At 44.7% G+C, this 24,027-nt stretch overlaps 2 protein-coding genes across 2 annotated transcripts; both read left to right on the top strand.

Annotated features, from left to right (window-relative positions):
- Window positions 1-2,763: 2,763 nt before the first annotated feature.
- On the top strand, window positions 2,764-3,768 carry LOC308274825 (olfactory receptor 52K1-like; the record flags this gene model as incomplete). Its single annotated transcript, XM_080712728.1, has 1 exon — window positions 2,764-3,768. The coding sequence occupies one exon, from the start codon at window positions 2,764-2,766 to the stop codon at window positions 3,766-3,768; it is 1,005 nt and encodes a 334-aa protein (XP_080568854.1).
- A 16,588-nt stretch (window positions 3,769-20,356) lies between these two features.
- Window positions 20,357-21,376, top strand: LOC308270396 (olfactory receptor 52Z1P-like; the record flags this gene model as incomplete). The annotated part of the gene is made up of 1 exon (XM_080706271.1): window positions 20,357-21,376. One exon carries the CDS (start codon window positions 20,357-20,359, stop codon window positions 21,374-21,376), a length of 1,020 nt encoding a protein of 339 aa, XP_080562397.1.
- Between the last annotated feature and the right edge of the window lie 2,651 nt (window positions 21,377-24,027).

Here is a 24,027-nt window from a genome sequence, read left to right as displayed (position 1 = left end):
TCATGAAAGGAATCTTTGTGTGTGTCGTAGCCCACTGACCAAGGCTTTGCCTCTGTCCTCAGACTCACGTCTTATATCCAGGATTTGAGGCAAGACCCTGGGATTGCTTTCTTCCCTTTCCCAAAGGAGCCACAGAGAAAGGGCCCTCATGTTTGTTTGAGCACCTATGGTGCTCATCTGCTTTAGTTTTCAGGAACTTATTCTTCTCTGTCACCTACAAGACCAATATTGCACTTCCCAGCTTACAGATGAGGCCCGCCTAAGTCCCTGCCCAGAGTCGCAGAGTGAGGGGCTGGACCTCCTTCACAGTGAAGTCTGTCTTACCCCGCCACCGTGTCCCTGAGAGCCCTGCATGCTGCAGCTATGAGTCATCCCTTTCCCAGTCTGACCTCCCTCCCTCCCACCCACCCAGTCCTCTTCTTCTTCTTCTCAGTATCAGCCCCGTCCCATGCTGCCTCCCAGGAAGCAAGGGGATGGAAAACACACCCAGCACCTTGTCCTGTCAAGACCACCTGGAAACCAACCCAAACACGCGTCCCTTAAGCAGACAAGATGGGCTCTGTTCCTAGGATACACACAGGAGCAGTGCAGGGGATATTCAGAGAGAATGGTGGTGGCTCAGCTATGAGTGGGCTCTGTCCCACACTGAGATGGACCACCTGTGATAAGATGGGCTATTTCACAAGAGCATAGGTGCCCTCCAAAGCCATGCACCTATGGGCTGCAAAAATACCACTTTACCCTTCCCAACACTAGAGAGCAGGAAGCAAATGCCGGGTGTCTACTGGTTGGGGTATCTTGCAAGAGGAGGGCCGGACCCTCTCCCTAAGGGGCGGGCCTCCTCTGATGTCCAAGGGTTCCTGGACTCTCAGTCTCTGGCACCTTGGTTCTTTGGTCCTATGATCCCAGTGGAGACCAAGGAAGAACAGGAGAATCAGCTTCCCCTCTCCCAGTCTCTGCCGCTCTCCACCACAAAGAAGACAAGACCTGAGCAGTCCTGCCCTTCCTGTCACTCTCCAGACTCTTCTGTGAGAACCCCAGCCCTGGACCATGGCCACCTCCCTCAGCCACAGTCCCAGGGCGCCCACTCCACACCTTCCTCTTCTCTCATACCTCAGGGTCAGCCTCGGATGGCCCCCAGGATTAGAGGTCTGCATTCCTGAAGGAACAATTATGCAGCCAGGGTTGAGGAGAATGGGGTTTTATGGTGATTGTTCCGGGAAAAAGAGAGGACAAGGGAGGAGAGAGAGGAAGGAAGAAAGGACCAAACAAATGAGGCTTTGCATGGCCTGGTCAACTGGCATGTAATAAAATATGACAGAGAAAAAAATGTTCATCTCCCATCTTCATTTATATTTTATATTATATGAAAATTTCTGAAACCAAAAGAGAGAGATCAAACTTAGTTGAGAAGGAAATAAAAGCCCAAATAGGGAAGAGATCATAAGAGAACATCTGTGCTACTCAAAGGTAAATCCCAGGTTACTGACAGAACTAACCAGTGTTTTTGTTTTCTCAAAATATTGCCTGAGAAATGGGATAAGAGCAGCAATTGTCAAGAATACCAATTTACCAAATGAGAGGAAGGTGATGGCAACTCAGTGGATCCCTGTTAATTCTCAGGTCCTAGAACTGATCGTCAAATAGTGTGTAATTTTTTTTTTTCCAGTACTGGGGATAGAGCCCAGGAGCATTTTAGCTCCAACCTACACCCCAACCTGATTTTTTTATTCTTTATTTTGAAACACGGTCTCACTGAGTTGCAAAGGGCCTCACTAGGCTGTTCGTGAACTGAGAGCCTCCTGTCTCAGCCTCCCAAATACTGGAATTACAAGCATGTGCCACCACGCCAGCTAAATCGTGTGTAATTCTTTTTTTTTTTTTTTTTTTTTTTGCAGGTCTGGGGATGGAACTCAAGGGCATTCAACCTCTGAGCTACACCTGCCCTATTTTTTTATTCTTTTTTATTCTTTTTATTTTGAAACAGGGTCTCAATAAGTTGCAGAGGGCCTCACTAAGTAGCTGAGGCTGGCCGCTAACCGCGATCCTCGGGTCTCAGCCTCTCGAATGCTGGGATTACAAGCGTGCGCCACCACGCCCGGCTAGTGTGTAATCTAATGAAAGAAAGTGTTGATCTCCAAACAGCACAGGTATATTTACTAAGAATAAGTGATTCTAGCCAGGCGTGGTAGTGCATGCTTGTAATCCCAGTACTTGGGAGGCTGAGACAGGAGGATAGCTCAAGTTCAAAGCCAACCTTAGCTTTTTAGTGTGGCTCTCAACAACTTAGTGAGACCCTGTTTCTAAATAAAACATAAAATAGGTCTGGGGGTACAGTCCAGAGGTAGAAAGCCCCTGGATTCTATCCCAATACTGATAATAATAATAATAATTAGAGATACAATTTAGGTTCATTGATATATCTTTTTAAAGGCCCCTCACTGGCTCAAGATGAGGATTAAGCTCCCTTTCCTGCTGCCCACCCCATGGGATGTGGGAAAGGAAAAGGCTAGCGTGCTCCTCTCTTCTCTCTCTCTCTCTCTCTCTCTCTCTCTCTCTCTCTCTCTCTCTCTCTGATAGCAATTTCTTGAAGCATCTCATTCAATATTAACAGATAACTCTTTGTTTTCTAGATTGAAACATACATCACAGTTGATGGAGGACGTGGCACCCAGGGCAGCCTGTTGAGGCGGGCGGAGAGAGGTGGGTTCTGACACTGCGACTCCTCCCCCTTTCCCTGCATCATCTGCCCACCCAAAGACGATGTCTGGGTGGAGCAATGGCAGCACCAATGCGTCCTACACCAGCTTCCTCCTGGTGGGCTTCCCAGGGCTGCGGGACTCCCGCGCCCTCTTGGTGCTCCCATTCCTCAGCCTCTACTTGGTGATCCTCTCTGCCAATGGCCTGGTCATCCACACGGTGCTGGTCCAGCGGAGCCTGCACCAGCCCATGTACCTGCTCATCGCCCTGCTCCTGGCCGTCAACATCTGTGCCGCCACCACCGTGGTGCCCGCCATGCTCCTCAGCTTCTTCCCCACCTTCAGCCGCATCTCCCTGGCTCGCTGCCTGCTCCAGATGTTCTGCATCTATTTCCTCATTGTCTTTGACTGCAACATCCTCCTGGTCATGGCCCTGGACCGCTACGTCGCCATCTGCTACCCGCTCCGCTACCCAGAGATAGTGACGGGCCAGTTGCTGGCGGGCCTGGTGGGGGTGGCAGCTGCCAGGAGCACATGCATCGTGGCTCCCGTGGTGGGGCTGGCCTCCCGCGTCCGCTTCTGCCGCTCCGACGTCATCCACCACTTTGCCTGTGAGCACATGGCCCTGATGAAGCTCTCCTGTGGGGACGTGTCACTGAACAAGACCGTGGGGCTCACGGTCCGCATCTTCAACAGGGTGCTGGACATGCTCCTCCTGGGGGCCTCCTACTCCCGCATCATCCACGCCGCCTTCCGGATCTCCTCAGGCAGGGCCCGTTCCAAGGCCCTGAACACCTGTGGCTCCCACCTCCTCGTCATCTTCACCGTCTACTCGTCCACCATGTCCTCATCCATCGTCTACCGCGTGGCCCGGACGGCCTCCCAGGACGTGCACAACCTGCTCAGCGCCTTCTACCTGCTGCTCCCATGTCTGGTCAACCCCATCATCTATGGGGCCAGAACCAAGGAAATCAGGCAGCACCTGGCAACTCCGTTCCCCAGGCCACCGCGGCAGGCTCCAGCTGAGAAGCCTCAGTCCCCACCCTTACAGAAGGAGCTTCCTGGCTGATTCTGGACCAGTGGATGCTAAAATCACTCACCACTCAATGAGGGGAGGGGAATTATGTGAGTGAGTTGTCCCTGCTATCGTTTGCCCTGGCTGTTTGCATCCATCTTTGAAAGTCTTATATCCATTATCAGAAAAATAGCTGCTTACTCTGAGTTACACGTAGACACCTGCAGAACAAGCATCTGTCTCTGGCTTCTGTTTCCTCCCTTCTTTCCCTTTACCTACATTTCATTGATTCATTCACTCATTTCCTCATTTATCGAGTGTTTATTATACATAAAGCATGCTAACTTGATTGCAAAGGAGAGAACAAAAAACCCTCTCTCTCCCATAGAGGGGGGCCCAATAATAGCTTTATGTACAAATTTCCGTGGGAATATGGAGGGGGGGACACTCATTAACACTAGGTACACCTCACAGAAAAGGCAAATATCAGCTGAATTTGAAGAACAATAAGGTACTTTCTGGGGAGGAAGGATATGCAGAGAAGAAAAGTCATTCTAGGCAAAGCAAGAGCCAAGAAAGGGCCCAGAGGCAGGCCAGGCACAGAGAGGCACGCGCTCGCCAGCTCGCCCGCGATTCCCCAGCTCAGAGCGGTACAGGGCTACGGGAAGGAAGTGAGGCTTGTGTTGTTGGCAGAGGCTGGCGATGAGTGGCCTCGCCTGTGGTGATAAGGAGGTTTTCCTCCAGGCGGAGCGTGATCATCTTAGAGTCCAAAGTAGACAGCCGGTCGTGGTGGCGCACGCTTGTAATCCCCGCGGTGGGAGGCTGAGGCAGGAGGATCGCACAGGTTCGAAGCCAGCCTCGGCTACTTAGTGAGGCTCTCAGCAACTTAGTGAGACCCTGTTTCCAAATAAAATATAAAAAAGATCTGGGAGTATAGCCCAGAGGTAGAAAGCCTCTGGGTTCCACCCCTAGTACCACCAAAAAATAAATTAAAATAAAATAAAATAAAAGTAGAGACCCAGAAAGATCATCTTCCTATTCACAACGAGCACTCTGCCGTCCTGGTGGAGTATCCATTGGAGGGAGACAGAGCTGGGGGCCAAGCTGTTTAGGAGGCTGTTATGGGCTTCAGATGAGACCACAGTGGCCTGAGTCTAAAGCAGGAGTGAAGAAGACAAGTCCGAAGCCTGGTTTCTATGTGGGGGTCAGAGGCAGAGAGAAAACAAGGGAGGACCAAAGCAAGGACGAGGACCACACAAAGAAGGCTACACCGTCGGCCATGTTAAATCCTCTGCCGGGTCAAGAAAGAGGACAGGAGGGCCCTGTGACTCCACGATGCGCAGGTTGCTGACAACCATGTTAGCCAGGGCAGTCTCTTTCTTCAGCCCTTGGAGAAGCCCAAAAGAGCATTATATGGTCTTTATCTTCCTGGGGCTCATAGAGGAGGCATAGGCATTCGTCAGCCGTTCCCAGTGCAGTGGAATGGTGGGGCTGAAAGAGAACCATGTGATTCTGAGTGGATCTGGATGGAGAACAGTTTGGGGATGGGAAGCAACCGACATAGGGGAGGGCAGAGGAGAAAGAATGTGGGACTTGGGAGGGAGGGAGCCGAGTGTGCTTCTTGGCTCTTCTTGGCTCAGTCAGGTTGTGAGAACAGGAGGCAACCTTGCAGTTCTTCCGAACTTTAGTTTCCTCCTCTGCCAAATAGAGGTAATAGCATCACCTGCCTAACTGGGAGAGGGGGAACTGGTTTCGAGGAAAGCCAAAGGGTGATCCCTGAAATGAGGAACCCTGGGGGAGCCAGAGCCCAGCAGGAAGGCTGAGTCCTGAAAGGAGGGAGCCTTCTCTTGTGAAAACGGCTGAGCAGCTGCGCAGAACTGCCTGGTTGCGCTTTCCCCAGAGCCTCGGAGCTGTCCTGGAAAGGCTTGCATCTTGTCGCCAGGGTACAGCAGAGAAACAGGAGCACTGCAGAGAGAGTCGTGGCACTGCCTCACATCTGGGTGTCAGAAGAGCAGAGAACACACAAGTGTCCTGAACAATTACGAAAAGATGAAAGTCCTGTCAGTCATCATGAAACATAAAATGAAGATACTGGAGAGAAAGAATAAGATGACAGGGAAAAAAAAACTCACTAAAATATAAAACCTCAGAGGTGGTATACTTCTAGGTGGTGGGTGCCTTAGGGTATGGCCATGGTATCTGTGGCCTGGACTAGATGGAGAATATGTCACTTGTGTTGAAGGAGGCAAATGACCATTAAACAAGGATGTTGACTAGATCATCGATAGACAAACTGTACCATCATCATCCCTCAGTGTCCCTGGAGGATCAGCTCCAGAATCCCCAGGCCCCAGAGCAAAACCTGCAGCTAAAGCTCAAGCACCTTACATAAAATGGTGTAGTCATTGCATGCAACCTATACACATCCTCACAGATGCTTTAAATAAACTCTAGATTGCTTATGCCGGGCGTGGTGATGCACGCTTGTAATCCCAATACTTGGGAGGCTGAGAGAGGAGGACCATGTTGGTTCATGATAATGAGGAAAGAAGAGACACAAGACTGGAGAAAATGACATTTTAGCAGCAGTAGGGAGCCACTGTACAGAAAAAAAAATTTAAATTCAAGTGTCAAGATGAACCAAGTGTGGTGGTGCACACCTGTAATCCCAGTACTAGAGAGGCTGAGACAGGAGGACTACAGGTTCAAGGCCAACCTCAGCAACATGGCAAGGCCCTCAGCAACTTAGAGAGATTTTGTTTCAAAATAAAAATAAAATAGGTCAGGCATGATGGCATACACTTTTAATTCCAGTACTTGAGAGGCAGAAACTGGAGGATCTTAGGTTTGAGGACAGCCTCAGCAAGTAGTAAGACCCTGTTTCAAAATAAAAATAGAGAGACCCTGTTTCAAAATAAAAATAAGCTGGATGTTGTGACACATGCTTGTAATCCCAGTAGGAGGTTGAAACAGAGGGATCATAGGTTCAAAGCCAGCCTCTTCAACTTAGTAAGGGCCTCTGCAACTTAGTGAGACCTTGTTTCAAAATGAGAAATAAAATCTGATTGGAGGTATACCTTGGAGGTAGAATGCCTCTGGGTTCAATCCCAAGTATCACAAAAACAAAACAAAACAATATATAAAATAGGGCTGGAGGTGTGGCTCAGAGGTAGAATGCCACTGGGTTCAATCCAAGGAAGGCAGGAAGGGAAGTAGGAAGGTGTTGCCTGAAACCTCTCACATACAGGTACTTCTGTTGTACACTATAAACCTCACTACATCAAAATAGTTTTGGAGCCAGGGGTGGTGGTGCACCCTTGTAATCCCAGCATTCAGGAGGGTGAGATCAGAGGATCATGGTCTGTGGACAGCCTCAGCTACTCAGCGAGGCCCTTTACAACTCAGCAAGACCCTTTCTCAAAAATAAAAAGACTAAAAAATAGGGCTGGGTATGTAGATCAGAAGTACAATGCCCCTGGGTTCCATCCACAGTACTGCAAAAAAGAAAAAGAAAACAGACATAGTAGTTTTGAATATGTATCATAATTTCCCAACAGATGTCAGTAGATAGTCTCATAAACTAATTATGATGTTACAAATTATTACAACCACTTTTGGAAGGCAATTTGTTATTATCTAGTGAAATTGAAGACATACATACCCTGTGACCTCGCAACATGAGCATCATGTTCCTCAGGCACATGAGCATCAAAAAATATACGTATAAAAGCCAGAAATGATGGTGCATGCCTGTAATCTCAGTACTTGGGAGGCTGAGACAGAAGGTTGCAGGTTCAAGGCAGCCTCAGAAACTTAGCAACACTCTCAGCAACCTAGCAAGACTCTTCTTCTTTTTCTTTTTTTTTTTCCTTTGGTGGTGGTACTGGGGTTCCTGGAAGCCCTTCTACCTTCTGGCTACACTCCCAGACCTATTTTATACTTTTAATTTGGAAACAGAGTCTCATAAACCAGCGCGGCTGGCTTCGAACCTGCACGATCCTCCTGTCCCCGCCTCCCAAGCGCAGGGATTACAAGCGTGCGCCACCACGCCCGCATAGCAAGACTCTTTTTCAAACAAAAAATTATAAAAATACATGTGTAAAAGAATTCATAGTAGCATTTTTCCTAATTTTGAAGAACCAGAAATAACATAAGTGTCTTTCAGCAATAAAATAGGAAAATATATTATGGTACATTCATATATTGGAATGATCTCAGCAATAAAATATGTGACAGCTTGACAGCCACATATAACATGAATGAATTTTACAAACATAATATTGATTTCTGTCTTATTTTCCTAAATATCTCTAGGATAAAACAAAACTAAGACAGAAATAGACAACATATTGTGGGGTTTGTAATCATGTAGAAATAAAATATATGAAAATGGTAACACAAATGTTGAAAAGAGGGAACAAAAGTCCTCATAAGGATCTCAAGCTATTCGGAAAGTGGCTGATATTGTTTGAAAATAGATTGTGACCCAGACATGTAATCCCAGTACTTGGAAGGCTGAGACAGGAGGATTGCAGGTTTGAAGCCAGCCTCAGCAACTAAATGAAGACCTCAGCAACTTAGCAGCCTTTGTTTCAAAATTAGTAAGTAAAAGGGGCTGGTTGTATAGCTCAGAGGTAAAATATTTCTGAGTTCAATCCCCAGGCCCAAGAAGAAAAAAAAAAAAGTGCACTATAAGACTATTAGCCCTAAAATATTCCCTAAGGTAACACAACAAAGAGGAACAGACAGATTCTTTGGGTTTCTCCTTTGAGGCCCTGGAAACGCCTCCCCTCTGGGAATCTGCAGGGGGTCCTCCCTGGAGCTGCAGGTGTAATTATCCATCCCTCCTCCGTGGCCTCATACATCAGCGCCTTGGTGCTGGGCACTGAGCTCAGGCCTTTCCTCTTCAGAGGAGAAACCAAAGCCACAGCAGGCTGCAACCCCGCCGGAAACCACTACAGGCTCCCACGGTGAGGAGAAAGAGATTTACGGGAATTTAGAGGCAGATAAACCTGAGATTAGAACTAAACTCCACCTTTTGCCACTGACAACCTTAAGTTCGCTTCCCAGTCCTATCATTTAATACCCACAGTCCTTTAAAAACATTACTTAAAAGCTGGGCATGATGGCATACGCTTGTAATCCCCACACTTGGGAGACTGAGATGGGAGGATCACACAGGTTCAAAGCCAGCCTCAGCTACTTAGTGAGGCTCTCAGCAACTTAGTGAGACCCTGTTTCCAAATAAAATATAAAATAGGTCTGGGAGTATAGCTCAGAGGTAGAAAAGCCCCTGGGTTCCACCCCCAGTACCACACACACAAAAAAAAGAAAATTACTTAACTTCTCTAATCCTTACTGTCCTCATCTGTAAGCTGAGTTAATAAACAGTATTTGTTTCTTAGGGTTATCATGAATAAAGAGATGTTATATGAAAAACACTTGGAACCATGTCCGACATGTAATAAGAATTCAATAAAAAGCTAGCTCTTTTTTTTTTTTTTTTTTTTTTTTTTGTGGTACTGGGGGTGGAACCCAGAGGCTTTCTACCTCCTGGCTATACTCCCAGACCTTTTTTTTTTTTTTTTTTTTTTTTTTTAATTTGGAAACAGGGTCTCACTAAGTTGCTGAGAGCCTCACTAAGTAGCTGAGGCTGGCTTTGAACCCGTGTGGTCCTCCTGTCTCAGCCTCCCAAGCGCGGGGATTACAAATTTGCACCACCACACCCGGCAAGCTCCTAATTTTGCTGCTGAGATTAAGAATGCTTGAGGCCTGTCCAATGCTGCCTGGCCTAGGGGGAACAAGAAAGCAGAGGAAAGAGGAGTCCTGGAAGTCATAGATTTGAGGCTTGCTTCTTCTGGCTAGGAGAGACTAAGCAAATCACTTGAGAACGCTGAGCCTTGGCAGGTTAGGTTTTCATTCATTCACTCAAGCTCAGGGAGCTGACTAAGCTGCAAATGAGAAGGTTTAATAAGATCCCTGAGTACATTCACTGATTCCTTCAACACAACGCCGGTTCTGCAGTAGACGCTCTGCTGGGCCCTGTGGCAGAAATGAACAAGACATGGTCTCTCCACGAGGAACATTTCAGTCTGGTGGGGAGATAGATAAGCGAGCCAGATTAAAGCATGAGAAGGACATGAGGGGGCCCAGCTTTAAAGGTAAGGAGGAAAATGGGAATCCAGAGGGTTATGGGAAGCTCAAAAGGAGTTTATTTTCTCCAGTGACAGAGATTTGAACTTTCTTATAAGCTAAGGGGAAAGAGAGACGTGGAAGTTATCCTGAGGAAAGAGAGAGGAGAGACAGCTTTTCTACTGGAAAGATGACTACTGCAGCCAGGCGGTGTGAGGACAGGAGTGAATGCTAAGAGTTCCTCTCTGTGGCTTTGACCTTCACGGGGGCAAGGGTATGCCTCTGCCTCCAGAAAATAGGAGATGCCTGGCACGCTCACCTCAGCACTGCTGTCTGTACCACCCTGCTGCTCAGTCCTCAGCACCAAAAAAAAAAAACACCATATAGGGTAATTTACTGTACTTTTCCTTAATCTTTTTTTTTCTTTCTTTTTTTTTTTTTTTTTTTTTTTTTGGTGGTACTGGGGTTCCTGGAAACCCTTCTACCTCCAGGCTACACTCCCAGACCTATTTTATATTTTTATTTGGAAACAGAGTCTCTTAAGCCAGTGCAGTTGGCTTCGAACCTGCGCGATCCTCCTGTCTCCGCCTCCCAAGCACGGGGATTACAAGTGTGTGCCACCACGCCCGGCTTCTTTTCCTTAATATTGAGGCCTCCAGATCTCTCTTCCTCTGGACTCTGGCTCTTTGGTTTTTATTTGCTCCTGGTTCTCATTCTCTTTCCCTCTCTCTTAGTTCCTTTCACTGATCTGTTATTCTCTCTGCCCCTTAGGAGTCTACCCCATGTTCTCTATAAAATTATAATTCCTGTACTTTCACCTCCAGCCCTCATCCTTCATGGGAGCTCCCCTCTCCTATGTCCAGTCGCTGGCTGAACATCCCATCACTTGTGAATCCTCAAAGCATCCAAAAGAAATTTATTAATTGTTCCTACTAGTACCACAATCCCATTCCTCCTTTCTCGGGTTTTATTATTTTATTTTTTGGTATTGGGGATTGAACCTAGAGGCTTTCTACCTCCAAATTATACCCCCAGTCTGATTTTGTTTCTTATTTGGAAACGTGGTCTCACTAGGTTATTGAGAGCCTCGCTTAGTTGCTGAGGCTGGCCTTGAACCTGAGATCCTCCTGCCTCTGCCTCCCAAGTACTGGGATTACAAGCCTGTGCCACCACACCTGGCTCTTTCTCAGGTTTTAACAGTTCCAAGAGTCATCATAGCTTTAAAAAAAAAAACTTGAAATTATCACTGATTCCTCTATTTCTTTCTACTTCCAGTTGGTTCTTAAGTCTGATTGACTTGACTCTAGAAGAGCCTCTTCTCTTCCTTAAGCTTTTCATCATGCAGTTAACCCATCTCCCCACCGCTCATCGTCCTTTTTGTCTCCTCTGTTCCTCATGAGGCTGTTTTTCTAAATTTCTTTACTTACTGCTTTGGACCCCAAGTCAAAGAAACTCCTTACAGGATCTGCCTGAGGATCCCAAGACCCAAAGCAGGGGCGCACGTTACAGTTCATGTGCTAGAGACTGAGCACCCTTGTCCAAGGTAAGGGATCCGGGGGCCACCCGCATCCGCCTTCTCTCCTTAAGGATGACCACCCTCTGGTCGTACGTGGGAAGGGGAAGTCTGGGCTCCCTGAACATCCTTGCTGCTGCTCCTCCAGCTCCAGTCTCCTCATCTCTTCACTCTGTCCTGCACCCTCTCCCCTCACTCTAGGTTTCTACTAACCTCCATAAGCATCTTCCACAAATGTCTACTATAAGGATTTGTACCGCCTTCCCCCGTACACTGTCTGGCCCTTACCCATCCTCAACAACGGTAGATTTCCCACAGTCTCTGTTATGTTGTCTATAGCAATACTCCAGGGATGTGAGGGCGATCTGGCTGCAACATCTGTCACCCCATTGATCGCCAGGGTTGATTCGGCTGATCTGGCTGCTAGGCGGGTGTCTCCTTCCTCCCTCACCGCTCCATGTGCGTCCCTCCCGAAGCCGCACGCTCTATTCCCCGAATAGAGGAGGACCGGTTTTCGGTCAAGGGTATACGAGTAGCTGCGCTCCCCTGCTAGAACCTCCAAACAAGCTCTCAAGGTCCATTTGTAGGAGAATGTAGGGTAGTCAAGCTTCCAAGACTCCAGACACATCCAAATGAGGCGCTGCACGTGGCAGTCTGCCTTTCTAAAAAGAAAAAAAATACTCCAGGATTTTCAGAAAGAGATTACAGGGTGGGCTTTGGGGATTTCAAATCCACTTCCTTTGAGTTCCTCCTACAGTGTGAATTCACAGGTGTGCCTCTTCATCTTTTGAGTATTCAGAGGGTGGTTCTAGTAAGGCCCACACAAACACCAATTTTCAGGCAATACATCTAAACCTATAAAAAAGAGAACTTTTTCTAACTGCTCCACAATTTATAAGGTGTCTCTGATCTTTGGTGTAGGTAGTATTAATATTCAACTGCCTCATGTCCCTGTTTTCCTGGGACTTCACGCTTCCAGTACTAACACCCTGCAAGTCCCAGGCTAGCCAGCATGAGCTGGCCATCCTGTAGTAGTTACTGAATGGAGTCTGCAGTGACGCCTGGCTTCAAATCAGGTCTGCCGTTTACTACCTGTGTGACTTGGAACTAGACTTAACCTGTCTGTGTTTCCGTTTGGTTGGTAAAGTGAAGATTTTTTGTTAGGTTTTTTTGTTGTTGATTTTTTGTTTGGGGTTTTTTGTTTGTTTATTTTTTGTTTTTGTTTTTGTTTTTGTTTTTTTGGTGGTATGGGGTTCCTAGAAGCCCTTCTACCTCCGGGCTACACTCCCAGACCTATGTTTTTAATATATTTTTATTTGGAAACAGGGTCTCTTAAGCCAGCATGGCTGGCTTTGAACCTGCGTGATTCTCCCGTCTCCGCCTCCCAAGTGCGGGGATTACAAGCGTGCGCCACCACACCCGGCCTTTGTTAGCTGTTTTTTATATATCATTGTTAGTTCTTTTTAATCATCACACCTACCACCATCAAAGGGCACCCCTAAGAAAAAAGCAAGCTGGGCGTGGTGGCGCACACTTGTAATCCCAGCACTTGGGAGGCTGTGACAGAGGATAGCACAGGTTTGAAGCCAGCCTCAGCTACATAGTGAGGCTCTCAGCAGCTTAGTGAGAACCTATTTCCAAATAAAATATAAAGTAGGTCTGGGAGTGTAGCCCGGGGAGAAAGCCCCTGGGCTCCATCTCCAGTACCACAAAAAGAAAAAAAAGGGAGTGGGCACGTTACTAAATTGTGTATCTTTCTATATCTACTGCCTTAATTATGCAAAAATCCGTCCAATGCATTGAAACCCATAAAATAACATATTTAGCCTCTTCCATCTTCTTCCTGTTCTCATCAGCTACTCACAAGCAATGCCCCAGCAAACTCTCTCTCTCTGGTTCCTCTGTGCTTGGAGATCCAGTGAGCACTCTCTACCCTCCCCATACTCACTTTCTGAAAGAAAAGCAAGATCACCATCCATGACACACCACCAAGGGACAAGGCCAGGCAGGAGGGCACAGCCAGTCTCAAGGGGCTTAGGAAGGGAGCAGTGTCTGCAGCCTGTTGCTTTTCCCTCTCCCTGGGCCAGAGTATGCCCCCAGCGGTGAGGCCACAATCGCAGGCCGTTTCCCTTCTTCCCTGGTACACCCTACCTGGTCCTTCCCAAGCTCCTTGGACCAAAGAGTTTCCATATATTTTTTATTCCTCTTAATCAAGTCCCTCTGGTATCCCCATTTCTCCCTAGTTTCTGCATCTGAAAGAAAACATATGACCCTTCACTTTCTGTGATTGGCTAATCTAGCTTAATAATATTTTCCAGGTCCATCTATTTTCCTACAAATGACTTAATTTTGTTCTTCTTTATTGCTGAGTAGAATTTCATTATGTATATATCACATAATTTTTTTTCTGGGTCTGGGGATGGAACCCAGGGGCATTCGACCTCCGAGCTACACCCCCTGCCCTATTTTTTATTCTTTATTTTGAAACCGAGTCACACTGAGTTGCAGAGGGCCTCACTAAGTAGCTGAGGCTGTCCACGAACCGCGATCCTCAGGTCTCAGCCTCCCAAATGCTGGGATTACAGGCGTGCACCACCACGCCTGGCTTATATCACATAATTTTGTAATCCATTTATCTGTGGTTGGATACCAGGATGGAATCCATATTCTGGTTATTGTGAACTGTGCTGCTATAAACATGAATATGTATATATTACTATAATATTCTGATTTCAGTTTCTTTGAAAAGATACCAAGCAGGCTGTAGCTGGATCGTATGGTGCATCCGTTCCCAGTTTCCTGAGGTATCCCACACTGATCTCCATAGCAGCGATATTAATTTGTAACCCCACCAACACTGTAGAAGTGTTCCTATTTCCCCACATCCACATCCACAATTATTTTTGTTTGACCTCTTTATGATAGCCATTCTAATTGGGGTGAGATGGAATCTCAGGGTCGTTTTAGTTTGCATCTCCCTGACTGCTAATGGTGTTGAACATTTTTTCATGTATTTATTGGCCATTTGTATCTCTTCTTTTGTGAAGAGTCTGTTTAGTTCAATTGCCCATTTCTTGATTAGGTTATTAGTTTTTTTCAGTGTTAAATCTTTTAAGTAATTTGTATATTCTAGATATTAGTCCTTTATCAGAGGAATAGCTGGCAAATAGCTTCTCCCAGGGGCCGGGCGTGGTGGCGCACGCTTGTAATCCCCGTGCTTGGGAGGCTGAGACAGGAGGATCGCATGGGTTCGAAGCCAGCCTCAGCTCCTCAGTGAGGCTTCCAGCAACTTAGTGAGACCCTGTTTCTAAATAAAAAAATATAAAATAAGTCTGGGAGTGTAACCCAGAGGTAGAAGGGTTTCCAGGAACCCCAGTACCACCAAAAAAAAAAAAAAATTGTTTTGTCTATTCTGGGTCTTTTGTTTTTCCATATGAAATTTAGTACTATTTTTTTCTGTCTCTGTGAAGAATGACTTTGGTATTTTGATAGAGATTGCATCGACTTTGTAGATAACTTTGGTAGAAGGGCCATTTTGATACTATTTATTCTGCCTATCAAAGAGCATGGGAGATTTTTCCATCTTCTAAGATCTTTCTTCAATTTCTTTCTTTAGTGTTTTACAATTTTCATTGTTGAAGTATTTTTCTTCTGTTTAGATTTATTACAAGATATTTAATAGTTTTTGAGGTTATTATGAATGGAATTGTCTTCTGGATTTCTTTCTCAATGGGTTCATGTTTGGCATATAGAAAAGCTACTGATTTTTTTTTACTTTTTTAAATTTTTATTTATTTATATATATATTTTTGCGGGTCTGGGGATGGAACCCAGGGGCATTCGACCTCTGAGCCACACCCTCTGCCCTATTTTTTATTCTTTATTTTGAAACCGGGTCTCACTGAGTTGCAGAGGGCTTCACTAAGTAGCTGAGGCTGTCCGCGAACCGCGATCCTCCAGGTCTCAGCCTTGCAAATGCTGGGATTACAAGCGTGCACCACCACGCCCGGTAAAGCTACTGATTTTTAAAAACTGATTTTGTATCCCACTACTTTGCTGATTAAACTTTACTTTGTTAATCAGCTCTAGAAGTCTTTTGGTTGAGGTTTTTGGGTCTTCTAAGTATAAGATCAGGTCATCTGCAAATATCATTTCAGTTCATCTTTTCCTATCTGCATCTTTGATTTTCTTCTCTTGCCTTATTGTTCTAGCTCTAAAGTCTCAAGGACTATATTAAAAAGCAGTGGTGACAGTGGGTATCTTTATCTTGTTCCTGGCTTTAAAAAAGAAAATTCTTACATTTTTTTCCATATTCAATATGATGTTAACTTTGGGTTTATTATATACTGCCTTTATTATATTGAGGTAAGTTCCTTCTATTCTGATTTTCTTTCCTTCTTTTCTTTCCTTCTTTTCCTTTCTTTCTTTCTTCTTTCTTTCTTTCTTTCTTTCCTTCTTTCTTTCTTTCTTTTACGGTACTGGGGATAGAACCCAAGAGCATTCTACCTTCGAGTTACACCCCCAGTCCTATTTTTTATTCTTTGTTTGGAAACAGGGTCTCGCTGAGTTGCAAAGGGCCTCACTAAGTAGCTGAGGCTGTCCAAGAACTGCAATCTTCCTGTCTCAGCTTTCCAAATGGGAAAACAAGGATGCACTGGGATTACAAGCACGCATCACCACACCTGGCTTCTGCAGTGCTTTTAACATGAATGGGTTTTGGATTTTGTCAAATGCTTTTTCAACATCTATGGAGATGTTCGTGTGATTTTTGTTCTTGGTTCTATTTATCTGGTGAATGACGTATTGATTTGTATATGTTGAGCCAGCCTTGCATCTCTGAAATGAAACCAACTTGGGAATAGTATACAATTTTCTTGATAAAATTTTAATGCATACTGCTAAGTATTTTGTTTAGAATTTTTGCATCTATGTACATCAATGTACTGTGATTTTCTTTTCTTGAGGGATATTTATTCAGTTTTGGTATTGAGGTGATACTGGCCTCATAGAAGGAGTTTGGAAGATTCCATCTCTTTCTATTTCATGGAATAATATGTGAAGTATTTGGTTTGGTTGTTCTACAAAGGTTTGTAGAATTCAGCTGGGGATCAATCTGGATCTGTACTTTTATTTGATGGAAGGCTTTTCATTGCTGTTTATATCTCTTTGCTTGTTCTTTGTTATAGATACAAAATGTCCCCTAAAAAGCCCACTTGTTTAAAACTGATGTAATTGAGTCATAAGGGTTATAATTCCAGCAGTGAGTAAATCTATTGTAATAGATTCACCTGGGTGGTGAGCCAGGCCGGGGGCCCTGGGGTGTAGCCTTGGGATTAAATGTATGTAATATATAGTTTTTCCTCCCCTGCTCTCTGTCTATGATGTGAGGAGCACAGCCCAAATTTTCTCCCTCTGCTCACCTCCCACTGCCATGCCCTGAGATCTTCAGTCTTTAGCCTCACATGGACTGAGCTCAAAACCATTAGAAAATAAATATTTCTCCCTCTAAGTTACATGGTCAGGTCTTTATATTATAGCTGTAAAAATGCTGATTGGAATACTATTTGTTGATTTAGATTTTCTATATTGATTCAATTTAGATAGGCTGTGTATGTCTAGAAATTTGTTGATTTCTTCTGTTTTCTAGTCTATTAGAGTGTAAACTTTCAAAAGTTTCTGATGACCCTCTGGATTTCTGCACTATAGTGATATCTCCTTTTTTATTTCTCATTTTAATAATTTGGGTCAATTCTTTCTTTTGGTTCTGTTGGCTAAAGATTTATCAATCCTGTTAATCTTTTCAAAGAATCAGCTTTTTGTTTTGTTGATCTTTTGTTTTTGTTTGTTGTTGTTGTACTCTATTTCACTGATGTCTGCTCAGTGACTGATCATTTTAATGATCTCCTGCCTTTTACAGTCTTTGCCATTAGTCTGCTCCTGTTTTTCAAGGGCCTTGAGGTATGTCACTAGGTTATTTATTTGATGGCTGTTTTTCTTATGTGGGCACTTAGTGCTATAAATTTTCCTTTTAAAACTACCTTCAAAATGTATCATAGATTTTGGCATGTTGTGTCTCTATTTTTATTTTTTCTAAGAATTTTTTTATTTCTCCCGATTTCTTCTGTGATCTAGTCTTCATTCAAGAGTGTATCATTTAGTCTTTTGTAATTTCCTTTGGTCTTCCTGTTGTTGCTTTCTTTTTTTTTTCTTTTTCTTCTTTTTTTTTTTTTTTTTTTTTGGTGCTGGGGGTGGAACCCAGGGGCTTTCTACCTCTGAGCTACACTCCCAGACCTATTTTATATTTATTTGGAAACAGGGTCTCACTAAGTTGCTGAGAACCTCAGTAAGTAGCTGAGGCTGGCTTTGAACCTGTGAGATCCTTCTGTCTCAGCCTCCCAAGTGCTGGGATTACAAGCATGCACCACCCTGCCTAGCACCCTGTTGTTGATTTCTACTTTCATTCCATTATGATATGAAAAGATATAAGAAATCATATCATTTTTTTATTGTACTGGTATATGCTTTGTGGCCCAGACTATGGTCTATTTTAGGAAAGGTTCCATGAGCAGCTGAGCAGAGTAAGTATTTAGCTGTTGTTAGTTGAAATATTCTGTGTATGTATTTTAGGTCCATTTAGTTTATAATGTTCTTTAGATCTAAAGACACTTTACTCATCTTCTGGAAGACTGATCTAGGGGTGTGAGAGGTATGTTGAAGTCTCCCAATATTATTGTACTGGGGTCTGAGACCTAATGTCCTAAAGTTTGTTTTATCAAAGTGGGTATACCCACATTTGGGGTATAAATGTTTACTACCTTTTGTTATTGTTGGGTTGTTTCTTTTATTACTAAGAAATGATCTGCTTTGTCTCTTCTGAAAAGTTTTAGTGTAAAGTCTGTTTTTCAGATATGAGAGTTGCTACTCCTACTTGTTTCCATTCTCCATTTTAAAAATAAAAAATAGGGTTGGGATGTAGCTCAAAGGTAGAATGCCCCTGGGTTCAATCCCTAGTACTACCCCCCACCAAAAAGAAAAAGAAAATAAAAATTGCGAATTCTCCTTCTGGCATTTTCCACAGCTCAGTACCAGTGGTATCCCTTGCTGTTAAGTTGTGGGGGGTTATTATTTCCTTATTAGTCTTTATTCTTATGTTTTCAGAATTCTTAGGTTTGTATCTTTTTTGTCTTGGCATCCTCTTCCTCTTTACGTGGGTTTCCTGTGCCTATTCGTTATCCCTTTACAGTAAGGCCTATGTTGGAGGTATATATTTGTCTCAACAAATCTGAGCCATATTACCAGACTTCTTAGTTAGTCCCCCAGAACCTCTTTAAAAGGATATAGTTAATAGTCAGTGCAGGCAAGCAAGAGTATCTAATTGGTTGCAGGCCTCCGTGTTCTCCAGGCTCAAACTCAGCAGGGCTAGAGACTATAATATTTCGTTTAGAACCTGCTAAACGAAATTTAGCCTGCTAGCTGAAATTTAATGCCCCAAGGACACTGTAGCTGTTCTAATAGTTGAGAACCTGTGTTCACTGGGCCCAAGCTCAGCAGGGCCAGAGATTTTGATGTTCTGTGCTTTCTGGCCCAGTTAGCTGAGCTTTGGTGACCCAGGGATACCACGGCTACTCTGCAGGTTGTGATCATGTGGAGACAAGTTAGCCACTGACGTTTGAGTTCACTAAGGCACAAACTGCTGGCTGAGAGAGTACTGCATTCCCAACCTGTAGCATGTCTGTCTGAGTCAAACTGACCCAGAGACACTGCTATTTCTCCACTGGCTGCAATCACATGAGGCTTTGCTGGACCCTGGCCTCCAGGTTCCCTACTGTTGGGGCCTAAACTCTAGCAAGGAGAGATTGTACTGTTTGGGGACTTGGGTGGCTCAGTTATTTAGCCCCACAAACACTGCTGCTACTTCAGGCAGCTCCAATCACATGAGACCTTACTGGCTACCAACCTTGTTCCTTGTGGCACCCAAACACCACTGGGAAAGAGCTTTTATTTTCTGAGCCTGCAGCATGGTTGGCTGAGTTATTTAACCCCACAGATACCAGTGCCAGAGGTCCTGCAGTGATTACTAGAGACCCCACAGGGCAGGGCACAGAGCAAACTCCAAGTTCTACCTCTCCAAGTGCTCCCAGGAATGATCTGCTCATTTACATTTCTGCTGACTGTAGCTCACCCTCACTTCCACAGGGATGGCTTGCAAACTCATCGACCCCCATGGGTTTGTTCATTGCCAAGTGAGTTCTTGAAGCTGTACAGGCTACCACTGGGATGGTTTGTAAACCCAGTCTTGAGCATTGCTTGGATCCCTGCAGGAAGGTTCTGTAGTCTATACAGATTCAGGTGTAGCCACTGGAGTTCACTGGGTGGTTTGACTCGTTGGTCTGAAGATTCACATTGGTCTTGATGAGGAAGGTTGTAGTCACTCTGGTCCCCACAGGATAAGCCTGTCATTTCTTGGTCCAGGCAATTTCAGCAGCAGCCACAGTTCATGGGGCAGCCTGAAGAACTGTACTTTGAAGTGAGCTGCCAAATTATGGCAGCCATCAATTCTATGAGGGCTTACCAAGATGGTGTCTTCTGCTCTCCACTCACCAGATCAGACAAGTAGAACTTTGTTAATCCTCTACTCTCCGTGCTGCCTCTAGTTCAACCACACTTCAACTGTCTTTCTTCTGTTGTGTTTTAACTGTTTTTTTTTTTTTTTCTTTTTGTACTCAGAATTAAATCCAGGGACATTCTACCTCTGAGCTAGACCCCCGATCCTTTTTTTTTTTTTAAATGAGATCTCACTAAGTTGCTGAGACTGATCTTGAATCTACAATTCTCCTGTCTCATCCCCCCAAGTATTGGGATTAGAGATGCTCATAACTGGTAGATTTCCACCACAAAATCCTCAGGCCCTAAAATAGAAATAAGCATTTTTTCATTACTGTTTCAGTCTAACAGTTTCTAAACCCTACTTCTGGTACTAGCCTTGTGCCGACACTAATGGGTGAGGATGGAAATATGAGCATCTTCAACATCTCCTACACCAACTTCTTCTTGGTGGGTTTTCCTGGATTGCAGGAGTGGCGGTCCCTCCTGGTCCTGCCTCTTACTTTCCTCTATGTGGCCATCATCTCTGCTAATGCTCTGGTAATCCACACAGTTGTGGCCCAGCGGAATCTGCATCAGCCCATGTACGTGCTCATCGCTCTGCTCCTGGCTGTCAACATTTGTGCCGCCACAGTGGTGATACCTAAAATGCTGGAGGGCTTCGTGCACTATGCCAATCCCATCTCCCTACAGGGCTGCCTGGCCCAGATGTTCTTCATCTACTTCACCCTCCTTCTGGACTACAATCTCCTGCTGGCCATGGCCCTGGACCGGTACGTAGCCATCTGCCACCCACTCCGCTATACTGACCTGATGACTTCTCGCCTGCTCGGTGTACTAGCCATTTTTGCCCTGACGAGGAGCTTGGGAGTGGCTGTGCCCTTGGTGGTACTAACAGCACAAGCTCAGTTCTGCCGCACGACAGTGATTCGACACTTCACCTGTGAGTATATCGCACTGCTGAGCATAGCTTGTGGAGACTTGACCTTCAACAACCGGTTAGGGCTGGCCATGAGGCTGGTCACTGTGACCTTTGATCTGGCTTTGCTGGGAACCTCCTACACCCGCATCATCTATGCTGCCTTCCAGATTTCTTCTGGGGGAGCCCGAGCTAAGGCCTTGCACACGTGTGGCTCCCACTTACTGGTCATCCTCACCATCTACCTCTCTGGTCTTTCCACTTCTATTGTCTTCAGAGTGGCCAAGACTGTATCTCAGGATGTCCAGAATCTACTTAGTGCCATATACCTGCTCCTGCCGGGAGCCCTGAATCCTCTCATTTACGGAGTGAGGACTAGGGAGATCCGGCAACATGTAGAAAAGATGCTTTGTAGAAAGGAATCATCCCAGGAAGTGGAGGAGAGTCGAAAGAAGCCTCAGAACATGAGAGCTGAAAGAAAATTGCCAGGGTAAGAGAACTACCGACTTGAGACTTGGGAAATTAGGAGCATGGCCTCAGAGAACAAGAAATAAGCAGGACGGATAAAAGATAACTCAGAGATGGACTGAAATTTCCCTAGCAGATTATGGGCTTAACATCAGGTCCACTGTTGGTCAACTGTGGCCTGTTGAATTCTTAGAATATTTTGTTCATACTCCAATAATAAAATAGGTTATACCTATTTCTCCTTATTCTTCTGTCCTTCCTCCCCATTCCCAAGAAAGCCCCAATTAATATCTGGATGTGTATAGTTTCACTAAGAGACGTATAGAGCAAATCAAACAGACTATGAACTGCCATGAACACTAGTGTAAAGTATACAGTTCAAGCGTTTCCCTAGAGTTGTCTCTCCCAAATATACTTTAAGACTTATGGTATCCATCGTGACCAACTACACTGTTCACCTATGAGGCTTCCAGTCTAATCCAAGAACTAGCTTGGATTCTCTAGTTCAATCAATCTCATATACAGGTGAAGACCTTGACTGAGACCCCAAATCTGACCCAGGCACACAGGTTGGGCTGATCTCAGTGTCCAGTTTAGCCTACACAAACAGGTTAGGTCATGCCCAGAGGGCCCTGTCTGACAGATACTCAGAGTAGATCTTTTCCTGAGTACTAATCTGACACAAAGACCAGAGTAGATTCTACCATGGGGAGCCCCACATGAGCCAAACACCTAGGTCAAAATGGAGGTTTTAGCTGGCTATTGTGGTGCATACCTGTAATCTCAGTACTTGGGAGACTAAGATAGGAGGATCACAGGTTCGAGGACAGCTTCAGTTAATGTAGCAAGATTCTGAGCAACCTAGCAAGATCCTGTTTCAAAATAAAATATAAAAAGAGCTGGAAGAAGCCAGGTATGGTGGCATACCATGTAGAAAAGATGCTTGTAGAATGGAATCATCCCAGGAAGCGGCTGAGAGAAAATTGCCAGGGTAAGAAGACTACCAACTTGAGACTTGGGAAATTAGGAGCATGGCCTCAGAGAACAAGAGATAATCCCAGTACTTGGGAGGCTGAAACAGTAGGATCAGATTCAAGACCAAGATTTGAGCAGGAAGAAGAATTAGCTATCTTAAAAGAGAGGACAATTGAAATTATTGACTTGGAGGAGCAGGAAAAAAAAAAAAAAAAGAATGAAGACAACTGAAGAGATCCTAAAGGGACCCGAGGGCCACCATCAGGTTAACCAATAGATGTATTACGAGAGTTCCATAAGATAAAGGGGTAGAAATATTACCTAAAAATTAATGGCCAAAAATTCCCCCAAATTTAATGACAGACGTGAATCTACAAATCCAAAAAGTCAAAGAAAGCCCAAAAAGGATAAACTCAGAGACCCATGCCAAGACACATAATGAAATTATGAAAAGCTATTAGAAAAGCTATTATCACAAATATGAAAAATACTAAGTGTTGGTGAGGAGAAACTGGAACCCTTGCATATTGCTGGTAAAAATATAAAAGGGTACAGCTACTATGGAAAAGTTTGGTAGTTTCTCAAAGTTAAATACAGATTATCATCTAATTCCAGCAATCGGAGGTAAGGAACAGATTGTTTCTAAATCAGAAAAGGAAGCTGCACAGAAGAAAAAAATATCCCAGAAGAAAAAAAAAAAAATCAAAGAACCCCCAGCATTCAGGAGGCTGAGACCAGAAGATTGCAGTTTGCAGACAGCCTCAGCTACTTAGTAAGGCCCTCTGCAACTCAGTGAGACCCCGTTTCAAGATAAAGAATTTTAAAAATAGGGCTGGAAGTGTAGCTCAAAGGTAGAATCCCTCTGGGTTCAATCTCCAGTACCACACACACAAAAAAATAAATAAAAATAAAATAAAATTAAATTAAAAAGTAGGGCAGAGGGTATAACTCAGCGGTAGAAGCCTCTGGGTTCCATCCCCAATACCGCAAAAGAAGAAGAAAAAAAAACCTTACAGCATGGGAACACATAAAATTATACTAAGTGAAATAAACCAGACACAGGACAAATATTCTATTTCTTTTATATGAAGTACCTAGAATAAATGTATTCGCAAAAACATAAAGTAAGAGCCAGGCATGGTGGCGTACACTTGTAATCCCAGTGCTTGGGAGGCTGAGTACAGAATTGTGCAGGTTCTAAGCCAGCCTCAGCTACTTAGTGAGGCTCTCCGTAACTTAGACCCTGTTTCCAAATAAAACATAAAATAGGTCTGGGAGTATAGCCCGGAGGTAGAAACTTCCTGGGTTCCATCCCTAGTACCACACACACACACACACACACACACACACACACACACACACACACAGAAACATAAAGTAAAACAGGTTATGAGGAACTAAGGGGAGGGAGAATGAAAAGATATTGCTTTTGTGGGTACAGATTTTTTTGTTAAGAATGATGAAAAAGGGACTTCCGGGAAGATGGCGACTGAGAAAAGCGGGGCTTAAGAGTCCCGCTAACAACAAATCTCCATTACCACAAAATCAGCGCCTTTCAAAGCCAGAAAACAACATCACCAGAGAAACAAAAAAAAAATCACCAGGCTCCAGAGAGAAAGCGGACTGAGAACAGAGCCACAGAGATCCTCACGCCCAAGGATGTGGCTTCACGCCCGAGGACGCGGCAGCAGTGCCATACTGC

This window comes from Muscardinus avellanarius (assembly GCF_963383645.1).
Source record: "Muscardinus avellanarius genome assembly, chromosome: 1".
Lineage (NCBI taxonomy): Eukaryota > Metazoa > Chordata > Mammalia > Rodentia > Gliridae > Muscardinus > Muscardinus avellanarius.
This window is presented reverse-complemented; position numbering and strand designations above follow the sequence as displayed.